The following is a 23,230-nucleotide window of genomic DNA, read 5'->3' as shown; positions in this document are numbered from 1 at the left end:
ATTCAGTTAAACGACTAAATCTTTGATATGCTTACAATATATTGAAGATATTCTCATAATGTGACAACATTCGGCTTATAATAACTACGTTATTGAGCAATTTCATTTATTGTTCTGCATTCAAAGTTGTCTATATTTCCTCAGTTGAAAGATTAAATTACCAAATCATGTATTTAATAGCTTAGAATAACTTCTATTCTATAAATGATTACTTCAGTAATCTTTCAATATTTAAATTATGTTAATGAAAGTAAAGAAAGTGTTCTATATATATCTTCAAACAATTTTTCGTTTGAGATTTTTAAAAGTATATTAGTATAGAAGATAAATATTTATTGTTTAGAATGGAACTTGTCTCACAGCAATTAATAATTATAGCAATTTAACAGAATTATTATTTAATATCTCAAGATGATGATGATGATATCTTAAGCCAAGTTTTAATATGTTTACAAATGAAACTATGTAATGCTGAACAAAACATATTACTCTGTAATTTAACATATCATATATAAATGATTGGTTAAAAATAAATTATAATTTATAAATTTGTGACAATTCAACTTTTTGAAAATGCTATTAAATGTTATAAACTTGTTAATTATATTACAAAAAGTATATACATAAACCTGTTAAATTAACTTTTATCATTCTATAAAGTTTTGGATAGGTTTTTTGTAATCAATTCTCGAAAAGTTCTTCACTTGCCACATTTACAGTATATAAGATACAACTTTTGTCCAATTGACACGGAAAAAATTTCCCTGCATCTTATATGTGAAGTTGCAATCTCCCATAAGCTAATGAATTTCTCAAACAGTCTTCGGCAGGCTACTGCTAACTGCTATCTAGCCCTACTTTTAAATAAAAATTTTATTCTTTAACTAAACACATTATTATTATTATTTGCTATAGCTAAGCAGCTTTTTCATGTAATTCGCGTAGAATACTTTAATGGCAAATTTTAATTGTAAATCACTTCTTTTAAACTCTTCTTTTTTCCTGATAAGTGGGCATTCAAATTTTACCTTTTCTAACCTGAATTAGTAAAAAAGTTTGAGGTTGAATGCCAAAGGTGTAGGATAGCTTAAATTAAATACAGGTAATTCTTTTCCCTAATACATTATGCTGAATTGGGAGTGTGTTTTTTATACCATAACTTATGGTATATTAATAAAATTTCTCATATAACATGAAACAGACATTATAGTTAATATTAAACTAGTTCAATTTCTGAAGTCAAGATCTTTTAGTTTAAATATTTTCAAGCTTTGGAAAGATCCAGTTTGAACAAAAGAACAACTGTTCTAAACATTAGAAAAAAAGTTTTTTTAATTTCTTCTGAAGTTGTACTAAATATTGGTTTGTAAATGTAAGTAATAAATACATTTGACTTCAGATATAAACTTGACCTTGGTTTTTTATCAATTTAAAGTCATTAATTAAGTAATGAATGTCATAATCATTTTTTTTAGAGTTCGGAAACAAAGGAATGAACTAAACATGACTGGTTTAGTCATTCCTTTGATTCTGAACTCTAAAAAAATTTTTCATTTTGCTTTCAGTTATAAAAGTTTGTGTGTTCTAGACGAAAAAAAGTCTTTCTAAATATTATTTATATTAATAATAGGCACAAAATACCATAGGAACCAAAACAAATAAGTCTATATTTAATATGTCATACTGTAAAAAAAAGTAACAAATAAATTCTCTGTTTACCAAAATGTTTAATTGTTTACTGATACCTACAGCAAGACTAATTTACTACAAAAATAACATTATCTTTTGTCCTCATATTAATTAATCATATAGAATCAATATTTATTTATTTTATTTAAATATTTAACCTAACTAGCTTTCATCCAGATAATCAAAGTCAACTATGTTTGCTCGACGTTATAAAAATGATTTTAACATAAAAACATTTTATGTTTTTATGTTAAAATCATAAAGATGTAGGGTTAGGACTTAATGTTATCAATAAATCATTTCAAAACATACAAATATCAAAAAATTGCAATAATTTTAAAATTTGAAGTGTTTAACAGAAGAAATACATCAGTGCATGTTTTATAAACAAACATATAATGCATTTAATACAGATTTTAATAATAAACTTAACAAATCGACAGTTTATCTGCAACTTCATTGTAGTTTTTCTCATTTAGCGATATACGAAAAAATTAAAATACAGTAAGCCCTTGATTTAAAGGATTAATTGTGGACAAAGTATTTGCTATTTCCAAAAGTCTGTTAAAACAAATATATTTTAAACACACACATTGCAAGTTTATTATTGATATATGGGATGTGTTAAAATGATTTTATAATGTATGTGTATTAATAAAATATTATTATAATGTTCATTGAGTAATTTATTCTCCCAGATTCCAATTGCTTTTAGGATGTTCGATTTGTAAATTTAAAAAAGTCCTAAATTTTTCTTTTAGGACATTAATTTTTGTCTGTTAAATCTGATGTTCATTAAATTGATGTTTACTGTATTATGAAATGCTTAAGAAAAGATTTACATTATCCATCATGAAAATGTTATTTGAATTATTGGTTAATGTTGCCTACGGTAGCAAACGTGGCGGCTCGTCTCTGAAACAGTGGGGACGCACGTTCTAACGTAACCTAACTTATTCTAACAAATTACCCCTATTCTAATAATTTGGTTGGCAATAATTATGGTAATTTATTAGAATAGGTTAGGTTAGAACGTGCGTCCCCGCGTTTGCTACTATAGGTATTACGTTAACCGAATGATTAATTTGTTGTTTGTATTATTTTCGTGTTGTAATGCACTGTTGTTTGCATATAAGAAAAAAGGAGAAAATATGTAATTTTTAATTTAATAAACATTTAGAAATATTTCAGAATTTTTTTCCTATCAAGGAAAATTATAATTGCTGTTGCTTTTAATTGAATTGATTTGAAAAATATGACACTTTGAAACTGTGCTTCAAGTATCACTAAACATAAATAAACAGTTAACACAAATTTTTTTATTTTTGTATGAAAATGAAGATATTAATGAATATTCTTAGAAATATAAATTCATTTTCATCATTTATTATTATTTTAACCGATTTTTAATTTTTAAAAACAAGAATGTCGAGTGTTAAAACTTAATAATGATGATAAGAAAATTTTCTGAATTATTATTAAAATCGCAGGTTTGTACTTTTAATATATAATATACTGTGTATACATTATACGGTGAAAATTAAAGGAAAGATAACATGAAGTTACAAATTGATAATTGCATGTTGTATTCTTGAATGAGAGGAACCGAGTCCATATATATACAATATGTAGTTTCATTTAAATGAAACAAGGATGAAATAACAAGCTTTCAATATCATTTTAACTAAATCTGTTTATTCAGCTGCCTTGTCAGAGAACATAATTTAAGATAATGAAAACAAACATCAGTATCTAACTAAATAATAGTACATATATAAATTAAATTTTTGCCTTTTTAGCTAGACAGTTAATTTATATATATATATATATACATACACACACTATGGTTTACTTTCTATTTTTTATTCATATTTTTACAAATAATTATAACTACTACTATGATATAGTCATATGTTAATTCAGTTACCTATTACACAAGTTTTATTAGCATTAAAAAATTATTTATTTATTAAAAAAAAGACTTGATTTTAAGTAGTATTGTGAATTATTCTTCTTAATCTAGATAATATCATTTATCTTTAACAAGTTTAAAATATGATATAAATTTTAAAGGGCATTTTAATAGATTTTATTTAATTATAAAATCGCCTTTTCAGACCATTGTATCTGGTTGAATGTCTGTTGAAACGAACCACGTGGAATTTTAAATATAGGTTATCCTTATTTTGCACCAATTCACAGTAGCACTGGTTTTGTTTAAAAAATTTCCAGTAGTATACAATATTTTTTCAAATGTTAAATACAAATATTTACATAGAAGAATTAGCAAATTTGATAGAACATTTAAATGCGTAGAGAGAGCAGGAGACAAACGATGATGAACCAGAGTTTATTGTAAAGGTAATAACTACTGATGCCTTTAAACAATTTTCCTGATTGGGAGTGAAATGACTTTATAAGGAAGAGTTTAAACAAAGCATTAACGCATTATTATGAAGCATAAATATGTTTATTTATTTATTTATTAGTATTTATTCGATCATGGTTGCCTGGAAGGCATTCCTATTTATTCTATAGTAAAATAAATTTACTGTATTTTGTGTTGCCTCCTGCAGGAATGCATCAATAGCATAAAATGAGGACAGCCTTTACATTTTTCAGCCATTAAAATTTACTGTAATTCTAATTTAGATAAATTTTGTAATAAGAATAATTTTCTTAAATTTCATTCAAATATTATAGCAAGCAAATGTATTTTTTATTACGTGTAATAAAACAAGCTTAATCATTTTTTAGAAGATTGTATGTATACTTCAAAAATAATAAACTTTCTATAGATCGGAGTGGTTACATATTACACACCTGAGAACTGGTTCCGACGAAGATCCGAAAAAGAAAAGGATCTAAAATATTAGTCCGTTTATACATACACCTTACATTGTAGTTAAACAAGGGTTCTCTGGTGTGCAATTGTCTGTATACTTTTTATGCACTGAAAAAGCAAAACAATTTTGTACAAACTCTTCTAGTAGGTAAATAAATAGAACTATAATAAAAATTTATTATTTTCATAATTTTCCCTCTTTCCAAGAAATCATAAAATGCAAATTTATATATAATATTGTTTCTGTATAGAAACAATACAGCACTGTACAGTATAGAATTAGAATAAATTATTGTATATAATCATATTTTTATATATATATATATTTTTCAAGGACCAGTTTTATTTCAATAATAATTGCCTTTGAATGGTAGATGTGGCTACTATTCAAGGATTTCTTAAAACTTAAAGAAACAATGTAAAATTAATAAATACCATAAACTACAGTACTGTATTTATTTAATAGAAAATAAAATAAAATAAAATGTATAGTTAAAGAGACAGTTGCCGTTTCAAATGTAATTTGTTTTAAAAGTTGAACTTTCATAAACATTTAAATAGTTTATTAATAACAGATATCAAATTAGTATACACAAAGAAAATAATAGATGCCCTTGAATATTAATTACAGAAAAAATATGCAGTTTAAAATAGTAGCCATGGCTAATAAAACTGGTAATTTACAAAAAACTAAAGAAAAATTTTAGAAGCTAGCAATTGTTAGTTCAGAAATAAAAGAAATATTTTAAAAAATATGCAATGAAAATCATAACGACACTTGTAAAAAGTGAAAATAAAAACCATTATATATAGTTTTAATTTTTTGTAATAAAATTTTTAACAACATGTTTATAATTGATATTTTACAAATTAGTATATTATAAATTACTTATTGTTAAGTAAACAAAAATTATAATTAAAATTATAAGAAAGATAAATAATAAACTTTTAATATTTTGTAATTTAACTTTCTTATAATTATAATTAAGAATATAAAAGCTGTTGTGTATGTGTGTGTGTATTCCTTATAACTCCTGCAATTTTTGTCCAATCCAGATGAAATTTTGGCTATTTTTGTTTTATATTATGAAAAAAAGTATAGGCTACTTACTTTGAAGAAATATTAGCTGTAGAATAAATGTTTTATTGAATTCAGTTCGGTGATTGTACTTACATTGCAGTGACATCGGCGACCTCATTAGTTCATGCTTGACGACGGAATTTCCCTTAAGTTGCATTTTTAAATATTTTGGCAAGTGGAATATTTTAAACTTACTTCATTAAATTTAAACTTTAAAAAAAGATAGCTGCATCCTGTCACTTCTATAACAAATTTTAAAGAAAACTTACCATAGTGACCATGTGATACTCTATTATCAATTGGAAGTAACAATCTAACAAATCCATTATTTAGAGTGTTGTTGCTCATCTAACTAACTTGCATACAATTTATCAATGTAGAATTTAAAAAACTTCCTATTTTGTCCCTCCCCAAAAAAATGCCTAGGGGAAAGCATAAGAGTCAGGTAAATTCTAGATCTAAAAGAATAATAACAACTGAGACCCCTGAAGTCTGATGAGCAACATCGAGTAAGAATGACTCTGTCAAGGGCTGCAGAAACAGCATCACGTCACGCGCGACTCGATCAATTAGAAATATTAGCAACTCTTTTTGAATTTCTTGAAATCTTTACTCTCCTCAATTCCTCAATCTCTGCTTTCTCAAACAGTATTCCATTATGCTTGATGGGGGATTTGTAGTTATTTATAATTTTTAAACAAGTTTATTAACTTGTTTGTACTTTATTGGAATTCATTGTAATACTGTAACTCTATCTACAATTTTGCAAATGATAACATGCATTATCAAGAGATGGAAATAAATTTACAAAATATTAATTATAATTTACACAGTTTTAGCCTTCAATTAAATTATATTTGAATCAATGAATATAAACTTGATAATAAAAGTATTGGAAGTAAACTTAAAACTATTATTTAAAGTTAAATTTCGATACCATTCAAATTCCAACTTTCTGTTATATGAAGTTGTAAAAATTTAATGTGTACAAGGATTTATTATTTAATTGAAATAGTATAGATTTTTCCAAAACTTCAAGTATGTCATTCAAACTTAAACTGGCAGTTCTGTTCTTTTGTGCTCTCCTCTGTCTAAATTTGGAATAAGATATTAAAATAAAAATTTCTAAAAAGTTAAATTTTAACAAAGCAAAGATCAGTTTTTATACTGAGATATAGTTGCATAACATCTTAGTAGTTAGTTAATATGTGTTAAACATTATTCCATTTTGAAAAATTTATATCTTACTTTGCATTCTACTTTTGATAGAGAAGAAACAATTTATACATGACATTTCACAAATATAATTTTGGCTGGAAGTTGTACATTTCCTGACAGAACTTTAGTTATTCTAAAGTTCCATTAGGTAATACAGTAGAGCGTCATTTATCCAAATCAATTGGGGACTGGGGTTGTTTGGATAACTGATTTTTTCGGATAACCGATTGTGTACGAAAAAATATATTAACCTGTCCGATGTTGAAATTTTTCTCCGTCGCGTGTCGCTTTGTGTTGAATTTTCGTTGATTTTAAGCCTAACAAAAATTTTTATAATAATAATCGAGGCTATTGTATCGTTAAAAATTATTTCTTTATTTTGTACAAACAAAATAAATATATTGAAAAATATAAAGACAGAAAAATGATACTTTAGAAGTTAAAAAATATCCAATATCTTTTTATACATTTTTTTGTGTTTTGTAAAGAATTTCTTAGGTATGTAAAATGTGTATATACATGGATTGTTTTGATTATTTGAAAGGGTTCTCTCAATATTTAAAGACACGCGTAATTATATGCAGCAAAAAATTTTTGTTTGCCTGAGAGAAAATTTTGCAATGTAGATTTGGCAATTTTGGCATGCACGTTTATAAAGGTCGTTCACCCCGGTATAGATAGCTGTCAAATATAGCCATTCAAGTCATAAATATGACTTGAATAGCTCTACCTGACATAATTTCTTTAAAAAAATGAATAAAACATTTTTAATATAAGTTCGAAAAAATATTTGGAATATTTTAATAATATAATTTTGAATAATTAGTTAATTACTGTATAGATTTTATAGGTTAGGCCAGTGGTTTTCAATCAGGGTGCTGCAATGACAGTTCAGGCGGTTCCTCGGAATATAGTGCCGAGTAGTGCCGTAATATTTCTTACGTGTATTACTAAAAGTGCACGTGCAATAACTCTACATTGATAGAGAAGTAGGAATTCTACTATTAGAAAAAATTAAGTATTGGGTTATGCTAATTACAATGGTCGCATAAGAATTTCTATTACTTTTACTTCTTTTTAAACTGAATTTTACACACCATTTCAAATAACAAGTGTTAAAAAAAATAATTTAAATAATAGTAATAATAATTAATTGTAATCATTAATTTTAAAACAGTTCAGCCTTTTTATCTTTTGCAAAATTCCATAATTTAATTAAAAATTAGCATTAAATCAAGACTGATTTTTAGGACACATTTAACATCTTGCTTTGATGTGTTTTTGATTTTTCATATATGTGAAATATAATTACATAAAAGTAATTTTTTGTTAATTAATTTTAAATAAAATAAAATATCATTCAGTTAATAATCGTTGATCATATTTAGTGAGTAAATCATATGTTAGAAATTATAGACAATTAGGTATTTTGAGTCACAAATTCTATGCTGGTCTGTAACTGAAATTAGTAAAAAATTACAGATCTAAATTGAAATACAATATTCAAAAATTCTCATATTGTAAGAGTTATATTCGCATATGTGTAATAATTCCAAAATATTATAATAAGTGTATATTTCAGATTTTAATTGATTGAAAAGAAATTCATCTAATAAAAACACCAAACTACAACTTAATTCAGTAGAGATAAAAATTTAATGGCAAACTAACGTTGAAAATTTTATTTTTCTTCTCTATTGGATTAAGATGTAGTTTGGCGTTTTTATTGTTAACAACGTCGAGTATTTAAAGTGTGGGTTACATTAATTCTTCTACTTTGGCAACCCCTGAATTAGAGTTATGCCGTATGGGAATAATGTTATCGACCCCCAATAATGTTATGGCAATAATGATATCGACCCCCGGGACCGACGAAAAGACTAAAACACAAATTTTGAACTGAATACAGCTAATCTCGCTAAGGATCATCAAGTCTATCCATCTCATTGATTGTCAGTTACAAAAATTATTATTAACCTATATATAATAAATGTAAAAAATGTAAAATTAAAAGAAATGTATTAAAATAGTAAGCACTTTTTTTTTATTTGTAACAAACTTTTTGGTGGGGGTCGATGTGAGGTTTTGAAAAGTCGTAGTGGGTCGACGATAAAAAAGTTTGGCGACCCCTGCTCTAGTTTGTGAAATAAATAAACATTGGCATGACTTTTTCAATTCAAAATCTGATATTTTCTTGATCTTTATTAAAAGTATACCTTTCGTACTTTTCCAGCTTGAATTTATTTATGACAAATAAACATTTTCAGTTTATTCATAAACCTTCTTCAGGTTTAGCATTCCCATTCAAAAAATGCATCAGTCTGAAATTCCACAGACAAATGTTAAATTTGTTTATTTATTGTAATTTAACTCAAACTGGAAAACTATGAAAGGTATGCTTTTAATGTCAATTGTTTCAGCATTAATACTTTAAATCCTTGATTTTTTTATTGAATATTGATAATGCTACTTGAATGTCTCGCACACATATGTACACGCACACACGCAATATATATATATATTAAATAAATGATAATTTTTATATAAGTAAGGAATAACAAAAGCATTATAATAATAAAAGAATTGCATTTGTAATCTTTCTCTATCAAATAGAATTCATATGTTGGATAAATACATAATTTGTCTTCTTGAGGGATAAGTTTAATTTAATAGTGTTTATTATTATTTATTATATAAGTTTGTTCTGAAATTTTAATTTAATTTAGTTATTTAAATATTCTTTAATGGATTTGCATTAAGATATATAAATTAAAATGTGTGTTCTTTTTGTTGAATAATAATTTATTCTAGTTAACTAATGTCAGACCCTTTTATGAAATATTAATCAAAAGAATAATTCTTGTTTTTTTATCAATTAATAATTTAAAATATAAGAAAAAATAGAAACAGAAACTGATTGAAGCCCATTATAAGACGTAATATATTTTTTTCCAGGATAAGGGATGATTGATTGCTAGAAAAAAAGCTATTTAGATTGAAATTAAATTGTTAAACAATAAAAATTCTTATAATTTTTGTAATCTAAATATCTCTAATGTAGTTATATTTTAAAGGTACAAAATATTATTAACAAGATTGAGTGAAGTTAAAACAATTGCTTTACGAGAAAGGGTAGTGATTATTCCCGTACACAGAATAATGCCGTTAATATTAATAAAATGGTTGTGTAACTTCAGTTCATTTATTTTCATTTACGTATTTCATATCATATTTGAGATCAACAACTTTTCACTGGTGTCACTAGTGGCTTTTTGATCCCAATTGCTAAACTAAATCTAATTTTTATTAATGGTTTCAACAATTAAGTAATTTGAAGGTAATTATTTTTAATAATAATTGAAATTCTTAAAAAAAATAACTCAAACTGCAAAGCGTACCTTTACATTTTCAATGTATTGAAATCTTTTTATTTACATAATGAATAATGATCATTACATTTAGCTAAGTATATTTAGAAATGTTGAGATATATTAATTTAAAATTATTTATTTCTATTTGTTTAAATTTAAACAAAGTTAAAGTATTTGATTCCAAAACATTTTTAATACTTGTGGAATAAATTATATTAAATAGTTAAAAAGGTTATATTAAATTCTTTTATGTAATGCTAAATTGTCCTTTAAAGCCAGGTACACACGTACCAGTTTACCCGAATGAATGGATGACAGAACTGTCAGTTTTTTGTCTAGATTTTCCCGGTGAGCTTTATAAGATTTGCTCGAGAAGAAGCCGTTTAACTACCTTTTACATTAAACGAATAGAAATTAATTTAATTTTCTTTGTAATTTTATAATTGTTCAGTGGTTAGCAAAATGAACATCTCCAGAATATATTCATACTTAATCTAAAGCTGACAAGATTTTTTTGACATTAAATTCTGTTTAGATGGCATGTATAACAAATTAGATGAAAAATGTCAAGATATAAAAGATATGCGATATTATTTGTGTCATTCCAATATTATCATATTTTAAGTCTTTTCTTGTCACTGAATACTGTTGTTTTCTGCAACTTTATTGAAGTGACAGTTAATAAATCTTTAAAATATTCTTTGCATAATCGTTAAAACGATTCCTTCAGTATTTATTTAAAAAAGTATGTACATACATATTTTTTAGTCGCACTTGTAAATTCTAAATCAAAATCGAAATGTAATAATAATAACCCACCTATGATGAAATTCCTTAATTATATTTTTGTCAATCCGACATTATTCATCTCTCATTTACTGTTTGTAACTTGTCTTTATAAGTAAAGATATGAATTTTTTATTTTGTTTATTCTTTGAGCTGTGTAATTATTTCTTTAGTAAAATTTATCTTATGATGGATGGTCGACATTTATCATTTTTTCATTTCTGTGAAATCTAACGTACGAGTAATGGTACGTACAACATCAAGAAAGAATCATTATTTTCTTCTAATGAGAGACGCTTTCTTTGATTTCATTTAAATTTAATCCAGAACGGCCATCTCTAGGCTCGTAGCCTAGAAATATTCTAAATAATGAACAGAAATATTTTATTAAATAAATAATAATTTGTTAATAAAATATAAATATTTATTTCGTATACATATATAAACAGAATTTTATTAATTTAAACTTGATCATCTGTTTATTATTTTTTAAAAATCAGTATAAATTACCATTATTTTTTAAAATAAATATTATTAATATTATTAGAGAATGACATACTTACCTTTAATACTAAATTATTCTAACTATTAATAAACTGTAGAGAACAATCAATAGTAATTTAGCATATTGTTAATGTTTAAAATTGTAATAAGGTTACTAAATTTTAACATCATTATACAGTTCATCTTTGCTAGTATATAAATAATTTTTGAGCGTAACGAGTGAATAAATTACATAGATAAATTATTTTTAACTAAATAATGAAAAATTGTGAATTTATTATTATACGAAACCTTTCTTTCGTCGTTACTGCCGTAAATATAACGAAGTATTTCATTATTCAAGTTATCTATTAATCATTTAATTAAAATTTTTTAGAATCGCAATTAAATTATTAGTATGTAAGGAAATTTTATAACATTTTAATACGTAGTACATAAGTTTTACGTTTGAAAATACAAAACTTATTCATATTTTAAATATATTATTTTGAATTTGATAGAATTTAATAGAATTATAAGAATAAAAATTTATGATTTATTAACAATTAGTTATTTTTAATCGATAGAATATAATTAAAATGTAATAAGCTTTAGAATTTTTAAAATGTGATCATTAATTTTTTTTTTTTTCTTTCTTTTTCAGAAAGCTCCAATAATGGAGAAATGGATGAGTGGGATAGTCAGCATATGACTGCAATGGAAGCTCCTCTATACCAATCCTATACTGTATTTATGATTCATAAATTGGGAAGAAATACCGAAGTACAACTTGGTAAGTAAATAAAAAAAAGTCACTTAAATAAATAAACGATATAATATAGAATTATAAATTAAAAAAGTATATAATACACTCGAACCTGTTTTTGTGCGATTTTTTTTTTTGTTTTTTTTTTTGTTTTTTTGCGCAGTATATGAATTTCGATCAAATTGGTATACTGCACAAAACAAATCGCACAAAAACAGGTTTGAGTGTATCTTATAATGAAATATTACAAATAAAACTGGGAAAATGTATATTCTCTCCAAATTTAATGTTGTATAATTGAGAATTCTTTCCTTTATTACTGAAAATTGTGATGAAAAGTCTTATGATATTCTTTATTTTCTTGGTCTGGAATATAATGAGAATATATTTATGTTCTTAATTTTTTTATTGAAATTTGTTTTATAAAAAATAATAAAGAAAATGTCTCATATGTAAATACATAAAAAATGTATATAAAAAGTTATTTTTGAATTACTTTGATTTTAAAGTATTTTACTATATTATTACTTTTTAATCAAAAGAATTGGACAAATAGAACTGGAAAAAAAGAAAAGGTTTTTAAATTTTTCTCCTTTACTGGCACTAGGCAGATATAATTCAAAATTAAATGCTGTGAATAGTAGAAATAAAACAATTAAAAATGAAATAGACTAACATTTATTTATGATATTTTGTTTTTAGATACACGAATCCCTAAAAATTTAATCCAAAATATAATGAGACTAGCATCGTATATTGTGTCAAAATTTGGTAATTAGAAAAAAATTCCTTACAAAGCATAATTACTATTGTAATCATACATAATAATGCTTACTACAAGAATGTGCGGTTTATATAATAAATTAATACAGATTTGAACCATATGCAGATATTTCTATTTAATTTCTGTTAACATAAATTTTAAAATTCTGTTTTGCATTTAAAATACTTTAATCTGGAGATAGGGTTCGGCTTTGTTTTTCGTTGGGTATTCCGTCGAAACCGGATGGTTCACTTGTACAAATAATTAAGCTGATTGCTTGTAACATAATAAACTAATGATACCTTCTCTATTATCACTGCTAATGTATGTTCTAATTGATTAATTTAACTATAATGCATTCAATTTCAATTTGTATTAGGATTTGTTAATAAATAATCATTTAATAATGTATATAATTGGTATTAGCTACAAATGTAGTTAAAAGTATTTTTTTAATTTATACAGAGTACTTTACTACAACTTTCCAAATACTCTGAACTGTTGCTTCATATGCTTTTTCAGGCTTATGTGAGATTTTGTTTTTAAATGACTGAAAATAGATAAATAATGTAAAAATTAAAGAAATAGTACACAAGCTTTTCATTTAATACTATTGTCCCAAAAAATGAACCACAAAATTTATAAATAAGATTGTTTTGACAAATGCTAAACTAAGTTAAATTAATTAGCTTTTTGAAATGATCCTATCAGACTGCCTTTTCAGCAACTCCTAGGAGCATATAAATATACAAGATATGAAAATAAAGTGAACAGGTTAATGATAAACAGGATGTACTATCCAATACAGCCTCTTCAACCTTAAAATTCCCGGTACACAAGACGACATTTAACAAACAAACTAACGTTTTTGATCCTCCACCGAGGTCTTCGTCAGGTTCGTTTTGATCGTGGAATGCGAAAAAATGTACCGGGAATTTTAAGGTTGAAGAGGCTGTATTGGACTTTATATGTACCGGTAATCACGGGTGAAGATTGTTTTTCTAGGATGCACTATGTTACATGAACTGTGTATGAGGCCTACACAGTTGACCTATTAAAGCGGTAATATTTAAACTGTGTTTCATGGAACCATAAGGTTTCATAAAGCTATTTTAAAAGAAATTTTTATTTTCATTAATGATACTGAGAAATAAAAATTTATAAATTGTAACTTATAATTAAACTTCTAATAGTTTAGATAAGATACTTTGAAAATAAAAACAACATTAAACTTTTTTTTACATATTTTTTATTTCTTAAAGCTTTATTGCTTAGGATTTCACAGAAATAATAGTGAAAAGCGTGAGGGTTCCAAAATGTTAAAAGTTTGAAGAATTGTGTATTAAAGGTACTTTTAATTGTAAAGGTAATGGAGAACACTGATTATCAGATAATTTTACACACGTGAAAAAACACCTTTAGGAGTAAATAACCTTAGATTCCTAAATATGGAGCAATCTTTTAGAAAGTAGAAAATCTTTAAAAACTTTGCAAGATTGCTTTTTTACATCTGCACTAGCTTTTACCTGCAACTTCGCCCGTGCAGATTTTGCAAGCAAACGCCATTTATATTCAGTATTTCAACAACCATAGTAATTGTTATATAACACCTACTGCCGAGAATGATGAGAATTGCTGAGAATCGAACAAACTGTTTTCAATTTGATCAATTTTCTGGAATGTTTACAATCGTTCTATAATCAAACCAAAATGCAATAACAAATTCGAATTTAAAACGGTTCGAACATTTGGTTAAAAAATCGAAATATATAAAAATATTTATAACAATGTCTGAAATGCTATCAATTTTTAATACACCTAAGTACTCAATGAAGGCTAAACGTAGTTGAAAACAAAAAAAATCGCATCTAAAATGGTACAGTAGAAGCCATTCTTCCAGTTAAGCCTTAATGCTCTCACTCTCCCCACGGGGGAATTTCTAAAAATCCTTCTTAGTGTGTGTTTTCGTGACATATCCTAACTGTGTACCAAATTTCACCTCTTTAGATTCAGCGGTTTGCTCTGGGCCATGATGAATCAGTCAGTCAGTCAGTCAGGACACGTAATTTTATATATTTAGATTAGTATTTACTAGAGATGGGCAAATATCAATTTTCTTAAATTCTAACATTAACCAGATCTCAAAAACCCTAAATACTTAGGGAACTTAATTACCTTATAATTTATTAAGTATTTATTATTTAACTTTATTTATTTCAATATATTAAGAAAGAAAGTAAAATAAAAATAAAAAGAATTTACTAAATTTTAAGAAATAAAACTTTAAACTTTTAATTTCGACTTTGTGTTGTAAAGTAGCTTTTTTAGATACTCTTATCTCAACTACAATAGATTAACAAATAATTTTTCCTCATTCTCACCTACTGCAGATTCTTATTTAAGAAAACAAGAATTTGAAAGCTTTTTGAGTTTAATCTGTTTTTTTTCTTGTCACAAATTAAGTTAGAATTACTGAAGAAATGCTGTCTGTATGCATAAGTCTAGTGATTACAAGGGGATAGATACCATTAACTCAAAAAATAAAATAAAAAATGTAGAATCATTATCATTTAGAAAAAGAAAATTAAGGATTATACAAAAAAATACATAACTGTCAAAAAAAAAATAGTTTCTTGTCATTGTGTTCTGTTTATCAGTCTAATTAAGCATAAAAGACTTTTCACTGCTTTAATACAAATCATTCTCAATGAATATTTAGAATTTAAATCCTTAAATGAGGAGGTAATTATTAACAGAGGTCATGATTCTTAATATTATACAGTTTTAATATGATGTTAACACACCAAGTGTAGTTTATGCAATGTTTCTTCATTTATATTTATTCCATGAAATCAAACAAATCAGACATGACACTTGAAATGTACAGTACATGCCATACATTTCAAGTTTGTTTGTCTACTCTTCAGCCATGCATTCAATCTACACACACAAAATTATCATTTACTATATCTATTGAAGAAATGTATTTTTCAAACACAACTGTAATATAGTCTTGTAACAATTATAATTTTTTTTAATGTAATCACAACTTGATGGTTTAATTTTAGAAGTCATGAGTTGCCTTTCAAGATAATAAATAGTTGGGAGATTACAATCCTTATTTAATGAATACTATTTACAATTCATGGAATTTATAGGAAAGCTCAAGCTATGTAATTTAAGTTGATTGCAGTAAGTATAATTTATTTTAATATTCTGTAGTAAATTATAATTTAATGTATGTAGATTGAATGTAATCATACAAACATATTAAAAAATCTGAACGTGCATCCTATGTATACTAAGTGTCACTCAAATCTACATGTCTGATTGCATAGACCAGTAGTTCCCAACTTTTTTTACAGTATGCCTCCCTGATTGGGGCTTGCATGCAATGTTGCCTTCACCAGCATACACATAAATGTTTATTGCTCTGTATTCAGTATTTGTCTTTTATTACAAATTAAATAATATCAGTAAAGTTTGATTGAAAATATGAGCAAAAGTACAATTGCACTACTAAAAATACAAATATACCTACCTATAGCACTTTGCACAAATAAAATGGGTAATATGTGTACATAGTGTATAACCAGGAATTTATTCCTTCTGAATAAAGTTATAATAATGTAAATTTAAAGAAATGTTTTCCGTATTTTCAGAAACTGTAAACATCAATGTGAAATTTTGAGCTTGTTTTGAATTGCACAAAATAATTAATGTTGGTTCTAACTCTGTCAGTCCCACATGCAGATCATTTTACTGCCAGAGCTATGGCTTTCACTCGCGTTACAAGGTCACTATTCTTCTCTGCCATAGTTGGTTGCAGCATCATCAGTGAATAAATTTATACAATCAGTCCAAGTCAAGCCATCAGCACAGAGAGATTCGTTAAGTAAGCGAATATGTCCTCCCCTAAAGTTGTTGTTGGGGTCATTTTACAAAATAGTAACTCTTTTCTTATATTTCCTTCCATTGCTTATCTAAAAATTAATGCCATATGTTTATCAATATAACTAATTTATAAGCATATTAGACACTTAATTATTTCTAGAAATTATTAATTTTAAGACGGGCAATGTTATTGATTGTGCCAAAAATTAATGCTTTTTTGGTAAATGATCAAATATCATTTTTAATCTTCAGTTTATTATAACAGACCATTTGGGATATCACTACCATAAGAAGAGTAAGGAACTTTGACTGGATGGGGGTATTTTATAAATACCACAAATTTTTATCATTAAATATATGTCAAAATGAAATATTTAATTTCATTTAATAATTAACCCTACAGAAGTCATTGTATCAAAACTATCAAGTGAGGTTGCAGTGTATTGGTTGTCAAAGGTTTAAATTTAAAACATTTATTGTATTTATAAATTTACATCAAATTTTAAAATTCTTCCAAATCATGATAATAAATATTAATTTTTAACAGAGTTTAATGAAAAGAAAGTACAAAAACAAATTGAAATGAAGTCTGCAATGATTAATTTACAGTATTCTCACTTTATGAATGTTTTAGTTGGTAAGTTGAGAATATTGACTATGTATGCTAATATATGCATTACATACTGATTATGTTTGCATTACTATGCTAACAAGTTATGTTAGCATAATAATTTCTTCATCGTGGAAATTTCTTGTTCCGTATTTGAATTTTTTGCGTGTTCTTCCACTATATCGTTTTCATTGATATTTTCCATTTCCAGACAGATAACTGAAATGCATCTTTAAAAAAATACTGCAACCTATTAGAGCATTTGCTATCTCTCGGATACAAATTAAAGGAGTGTTGAGGAAAGTTGCAGTTTCGTCTAACAAAAAGAAAAAGAACGGAGAAAGCAATGCTAGCAATCAATATTGTCTGTCCTTTAAGAATAGTTACTCAAAAGTTTTTGGGTTCTACACCATTTCAAAAAAATATATGTATTTAAAAAGTTATTTTGAATATATTTGTTAGATTGGTCACAACTTCAGATAAGGTCAGTATTAGAAATACTTTTCATTTAATTACACAATTTTCTACAATCTTTATTGAAATTTTATTATCATCCATTAAATATTTTAATCCAATAAAATTTTTATTATTTTTCTTAATACACAAAGATTTGCTTCATGTTTGATTTAATACAATAGCAGTGGATAAATGTTATTTTGATTTTTAAACAGTTTAAATAAATCCCAATATAAGGAAAAGGATTCTCTCAAATTTCATGCTGCCTATAGCAATATTATTATAATTGGTTTTTGAATGATAAAATGTAAGATTCAAAACATTCTGATCTTTTTGAAAAGTGTTTTGGATATAAATACTGTTTTATATTCATGTTTTCATTGTGTTTTCAAACTTTCTTGTAAACCTATAAACTTGAAAAATCAAGATAAATAATTAAAAAAATACATAAAATGAAATTAATATTTTGGTAACATATTTCAGCACATGAATGGTCCACATTACTCATTGCCACATAAGCAACATCTCAAATAAAATTTTAACAAAACTTAAATTTGTAAAATCTGTAAGTTTCTAAATTATTATTATTATTATTATTATATAATACACTGCACTCCTGATTACCCATGCATCGTCAAAATATTTTGTCCATTGTGGACAAGATGGATGTCCACAGACAACATAACAAATGGGAAGTTGTATACGTTACCGGCAAAACCCGATTTTACGCCAAACTAGTTTTACCTAGGCCAAACTGGTTTGGCGTAAGTGTGTCAGGCCAAACTAGTTTAGAAATATTATTCAAGTATATCAATGGTTAAATGTATTAATAATTAAAATAAAATTAAAAGGCAATCAATTAGATGAACAATATTTATTCAAACATAGTCTACTTAATTATAAAAAACGGGGTTAATGTTACCCTAGATATCAAAGGTGGTGGCTCGTCTCCGATTCCAGCAATCAGAAGACGGGGAACAGTGAAGACGCATGTTCTAACCTAACCTAACCTAACTTAACCTATTCTAATAAATTACCATAATTATTAGCAACCAAAATTATTAGAATTAGGTTAGAACGTGCGTCCCCACTGTTCCCTGTCTTCTGATCGCTGGAATCGGAGACGAGCTGCCATCTTCGATACCTAGGGTAACATTAACCAAAAACGGTATTGATTAGAAGTCACACAACACTTGTACAAAACTATAAAATAAAAATAAGCTAATCACTACCTATCAGTTTGTATTTTTTTTTAAATGCCATGCACTTTTAAAGGTAATTAACTTTTGAAAATATTTTCAAAAATTCAAACAAAATAATAATAAAAACTTTTAAAATCAAACTAAAATTTAAAATGGACTTATCTGTGTTTATGATGAACTTAAATTAACCATTAATATACTTGAATAATAATTCTAAACTAGTTTGGCGTAAAATCGGGTTTTGCCAGTCATACACATCATGCACAAGTAGTAGACTTTCCAAGAAACTGTTGTGTGAGAACCTGGGCTAGTAAAAATTATTTGATTAAAAAGAACTCTAGGTTAAATAAATTTTATAAAATTAAATAAACTATAACAGAAAAGATCCCATGTCATAGATATCATCCAGGAACTTCAGAACTTTACCTTGTGGATTGTACTTTCTTTGTGAGTGACACAGCTTCCAAATAACTATTCATCAAGGAAATAGAAACAGACTTGTGGATTGGAGCAACCAGCAACTTCACAAAAAATGGGAATTGGAATGCCAGGGGGGGGATCCTAAATAAAAGGGTTAAGGACAGATGACATGCAGAATTTACCTCTCAGTCTCCTTTTGTGTGTGTTCATTCTAGCCGTGCTCCACTGCCGTTCATTGGACCTTTGCTGCCTTTAACAACCAAACATTTGATTGTGAATGGTATTCTACAGGATTCCAGACACACTCTAACATAAGACACTCCTCTTCTGAAAATGACCAAGTCAATTCCACCGATCCAGATATTTACAGATGCGTAGAAATTTGTAAACTCTCTCTCCCCCAGGCAAGTGTAAACTAGACTTTTCCACTTAAGTTTCGCTCTTGTAAAGTCGTTTTGTTAAATAAATTGTTGTTAATTATTGTTAAATGTGTAGTGGAGTGCATTATTTCTGGATACTCCCTGTCTCTCTTAACTTTTCTCCTCCATCTGCCCACCTTCATCATCATATGTAGCCACTCCCGTGTGTTCCACAAACATGCGGAAAAGTAAAATCTAGGTTTCTGTGTTTGCCAGAAAACACAGTGGTATTAGAAGCATAATGGGAGGGCATTTCATGGATTTCACAGTTGTTTTAGCCCATTTGAGTTGACCTCAATTTATAAATGAAACTTTAGAAATTTATTGATAGACTACACATGAAAAAAAATCACACTTATACACTATAAGCAGTTGAAAAATGTATAAATGTAAAATTAATTTCTACACAATATTTTTGAAAGTAAAAGAAATCTACATTTTAGCTTATGAAACTTGGGATTCATACTTGCATTGCCTAGTTTAGAGGGCTATTTTGGATTATCTATGTTTTTTAATTGTCCGTCAATACCCATAAACCAATTAACATGGATAATTGAGAGTTCAGTGTATATCAGTTATAAAACTTAAAATTTTAATAAATATAATGGAATCAGGTTAATTAGCCAAGTTCTAGCCTGATAGTTAATCTGGCTGTATCATTTGATTATTTTTATATAAAAACTTATACTATTAACATAATAAAAGTGTTTATAAGGACCACCACCTTTAAAGTAAGCATCTTCTGCAGCCATGCTCTTCCAATTTATTTAGTATTTATTAAAAGTGTTGCAGTCTATACTGTGCTATCTCCCTGAATGCAATTGTTGCAGCTCTTTTCACTTCTGCTGATTAGATTCTACGACTCTCTGGTAGAGCTTTTCATTTTGCCGAATGCACGAAAGTCTGCCGGAGCTGGTAAAGGTGTGGCGAGTAAGGAAGTTTTGGAAGTACAGTATCGTGTGATAAAATGACCAAGACAATAGGTATACACAAAAAATTTTTGAAAGAGAGAATATTTAAAATGTCTTGCATCTTGTCCTTTCTATACACCTTGGGAATTAACTCTCATGGTGGAATTGATCCCTCTCTGGAAGTTTGTCTGCCTGAATATTGTAAGATGTTCTAAAATTCTGTCTGGTTAATTTTTAAATTGTTCTGTTGCCAGAAGTAATTTTATAATGTTTTATACATTGAGGCAGACAAGAAACTTCCAAAGAGAGATCAATTCCACCATGAGAGTTAATTCTTGAGGTGTGTAGAATGGACAAGATCTAAGACATTTTTAATATATGGTCTCTTTTGAAAACTTTTATAAATTATTTTTAAGTATATACAGTATTTGGCATTTTGCAAGATATTCACTAACTAGGAGAGTGTAATGCAATGAGGCATAGTTGTGATGGAGATCCCAACTTTTTGTCAGATACAAGGCCATATTTAACAGATTAGCGTCAGGAACAAACTTGTAATGCACTAAGACTTTTCACATAAAAAAAAAAATGCTGTGACAATTGCAGTTGACATAACACAGAATGGGTTACAAGACTGTTTTAATAAGTGGTATGGATGTCGGCAGAAGTGTGTAGTTGTATAAGGTGCTTATTTTGGAAGCGATTATCCGTAAATATTTGGACTAATAAAAGTTATATTAAAAGTTTGGTTTATTTTTGACTCTACCACTATATAAATGAGTTTTTTTATATTTTGCCTAATTTTGAAAGTTTGAAAATGAAAAATGATAAGCATGATATTCACTAATTTTATGTCATGCTTTATGATCTAAAATTTATCAGAAATAGGAAAACTTGAACAATTATTAATGAATAATCAGTTTTTTAGTATATTTTAATATCACATTTGCATTCCATGAAAAACACATGTAAGATGTTCTAAAATTCTGTCTGGTTAATTTTTAAATTGTTCTCTTTTAAATTTTTAAATTGTCTGTTAAATTCACATGAAAATGCATTTATTAAAATAGAAATGATCAAAAGTATGTCACAGCCAATTTTTATTTTTAATTAGTTTTATAATTGTAATGTGACTAAAGAAAAACAGTTTAATAACAAATGATTTTATTATAAATTTTATGTAGATGTGATTCATTCTTGACAATTATAGGTGGCTACACAGATAGCCAAAAGCATTAGATAGATTTTAAAAAAAATCTATTCCAGCAATTATTTTTTATTCGAGTATTTACAATAATCCAGTTTAAGATCAATATATGAAATCTATATACCGGTACATTTGAACATTGTATTGTCTATACGAATGTTAAAAAGTAAAGATTAATATAATTATATTTTATGGAATTTTGTAGAACTAAAATTAAACACATTAGACAGTGGAGCATGCAATTTTATTGAAATCAAAATGAGAAATTAAAAATTAATAGAATATAATTTCTGTTTTATTGATTTATTTCCTAGGTATATCTGGTGAAAAGGTTGAAATCAATCCTCTTCCACAGAAAGGTACTGCAAAATTACTAACTAGACAGCAAAAAGCCGTTACCTATTACATGGAAAACATTGCGGCATGCGAAATGATCAATAGAAAATACAGTAAGTATCGGACTAAGATGCCGTCGACTCGATTTCTCTTACGAAATAATTAACGTATTTATCTTTTAAGGTGTAGGAAAAGCTGTATTTAAACTTGTGTATCATAATGGACAAGACTTTAAAAATCATATCTTTGAAACAAACAGTATAACTGCCCAAGAAATAGTCAAAAAGTTGCAATACATTTTAGAAATGCATTACAGTACTGCTCAGAAAGAGTATATTGCTCTTAGAGAACAGAAACTGTTCAGGAAACAGCAGTGAAAATACTTAAGAATTGACTTGATGAATCATGTAAATAATTCATTAGAAAATAAAATATGTTTATATTTTCCTTAAAGTTTTCTGTAATTTTATATTTGTAATAAATTCAAAAACTTGTAAGAAAACGTAAATTATTATTTTTAAAGATATATTTTCTGAAACTTCATAATAATAAAAAAAATACCTTATTAGAGTAAATATCGTATTATTAAATTTTAAAAAAGTTATAAGAGTAAATACATTAACAATTTAGTTTTAAACTTATCATCTAAATGTTGTTCTGTTTTATTCTGAATATAACATTTACGATGGCTGTGTTCGGCAGACTCGACGGTTCCGGAGCCGTCGAGTATTTTTCTGCCGAACGCCCTCTTCGGTAGCACTCTTTCGGAACAC

The 23,230-nt window shown here is 26.6% G+C and overlaps 1 protein-coding gene across 2 annotated transcripts in view; it reads left to right on the top strand.

Moving 5' to 3' along the window:
- The window catches only part of Sin1 (SAPK-interacting protein 1), a 79,323-nt gene extending 56,413 nt beyond the window's left edge, over positions 1–22,910 (top strand). For both annotated transcript variants that reach the window (XM_067275700.1, XM_067275699.1), the window contains exons 9-11: positions 12,138–12,266; positions 22,436–22,570; positions 22,641–22,910. In XM_067275700.1, coding sequence (XP_067131801.1) covers positions 12,138–12,266; positions 22,436–22,570; positions 22,641–22,834 — 458 coding nt within the window. In that variant the 3' untranslated portion in view covers positions 22,835–22,910. The remainder of the gene's footprint in view (positions 1–12,137; positions 12,267–22,435; positions 22,571–22,640) is intronic.
- Positions 22,911–23,230: the final 320 nt, after the last annotated feature.

The sequence above is a fragment of the Centruroides vittatus genome, unplaced genomic scaffold (assembly GCF_030686945.1).
Source record: "Centruroides vittatus isolate TY-2023 unplaced genomic scaffold, ASM3068694v2 contig_630, whole genome shotgun sequence".
Classification (NCBI taxonomy): domain Eukaryota; kingdom Metazoa; phylum Arthropoda; class Arachnida; order Scorpiones; family Buthidae; genus Centruroides; species Centruroides vittatus.
Note: the sequence above shows the minus strand (reverse complement) of the source record. Positions and strands in the feature narration are given on the sequence as shown.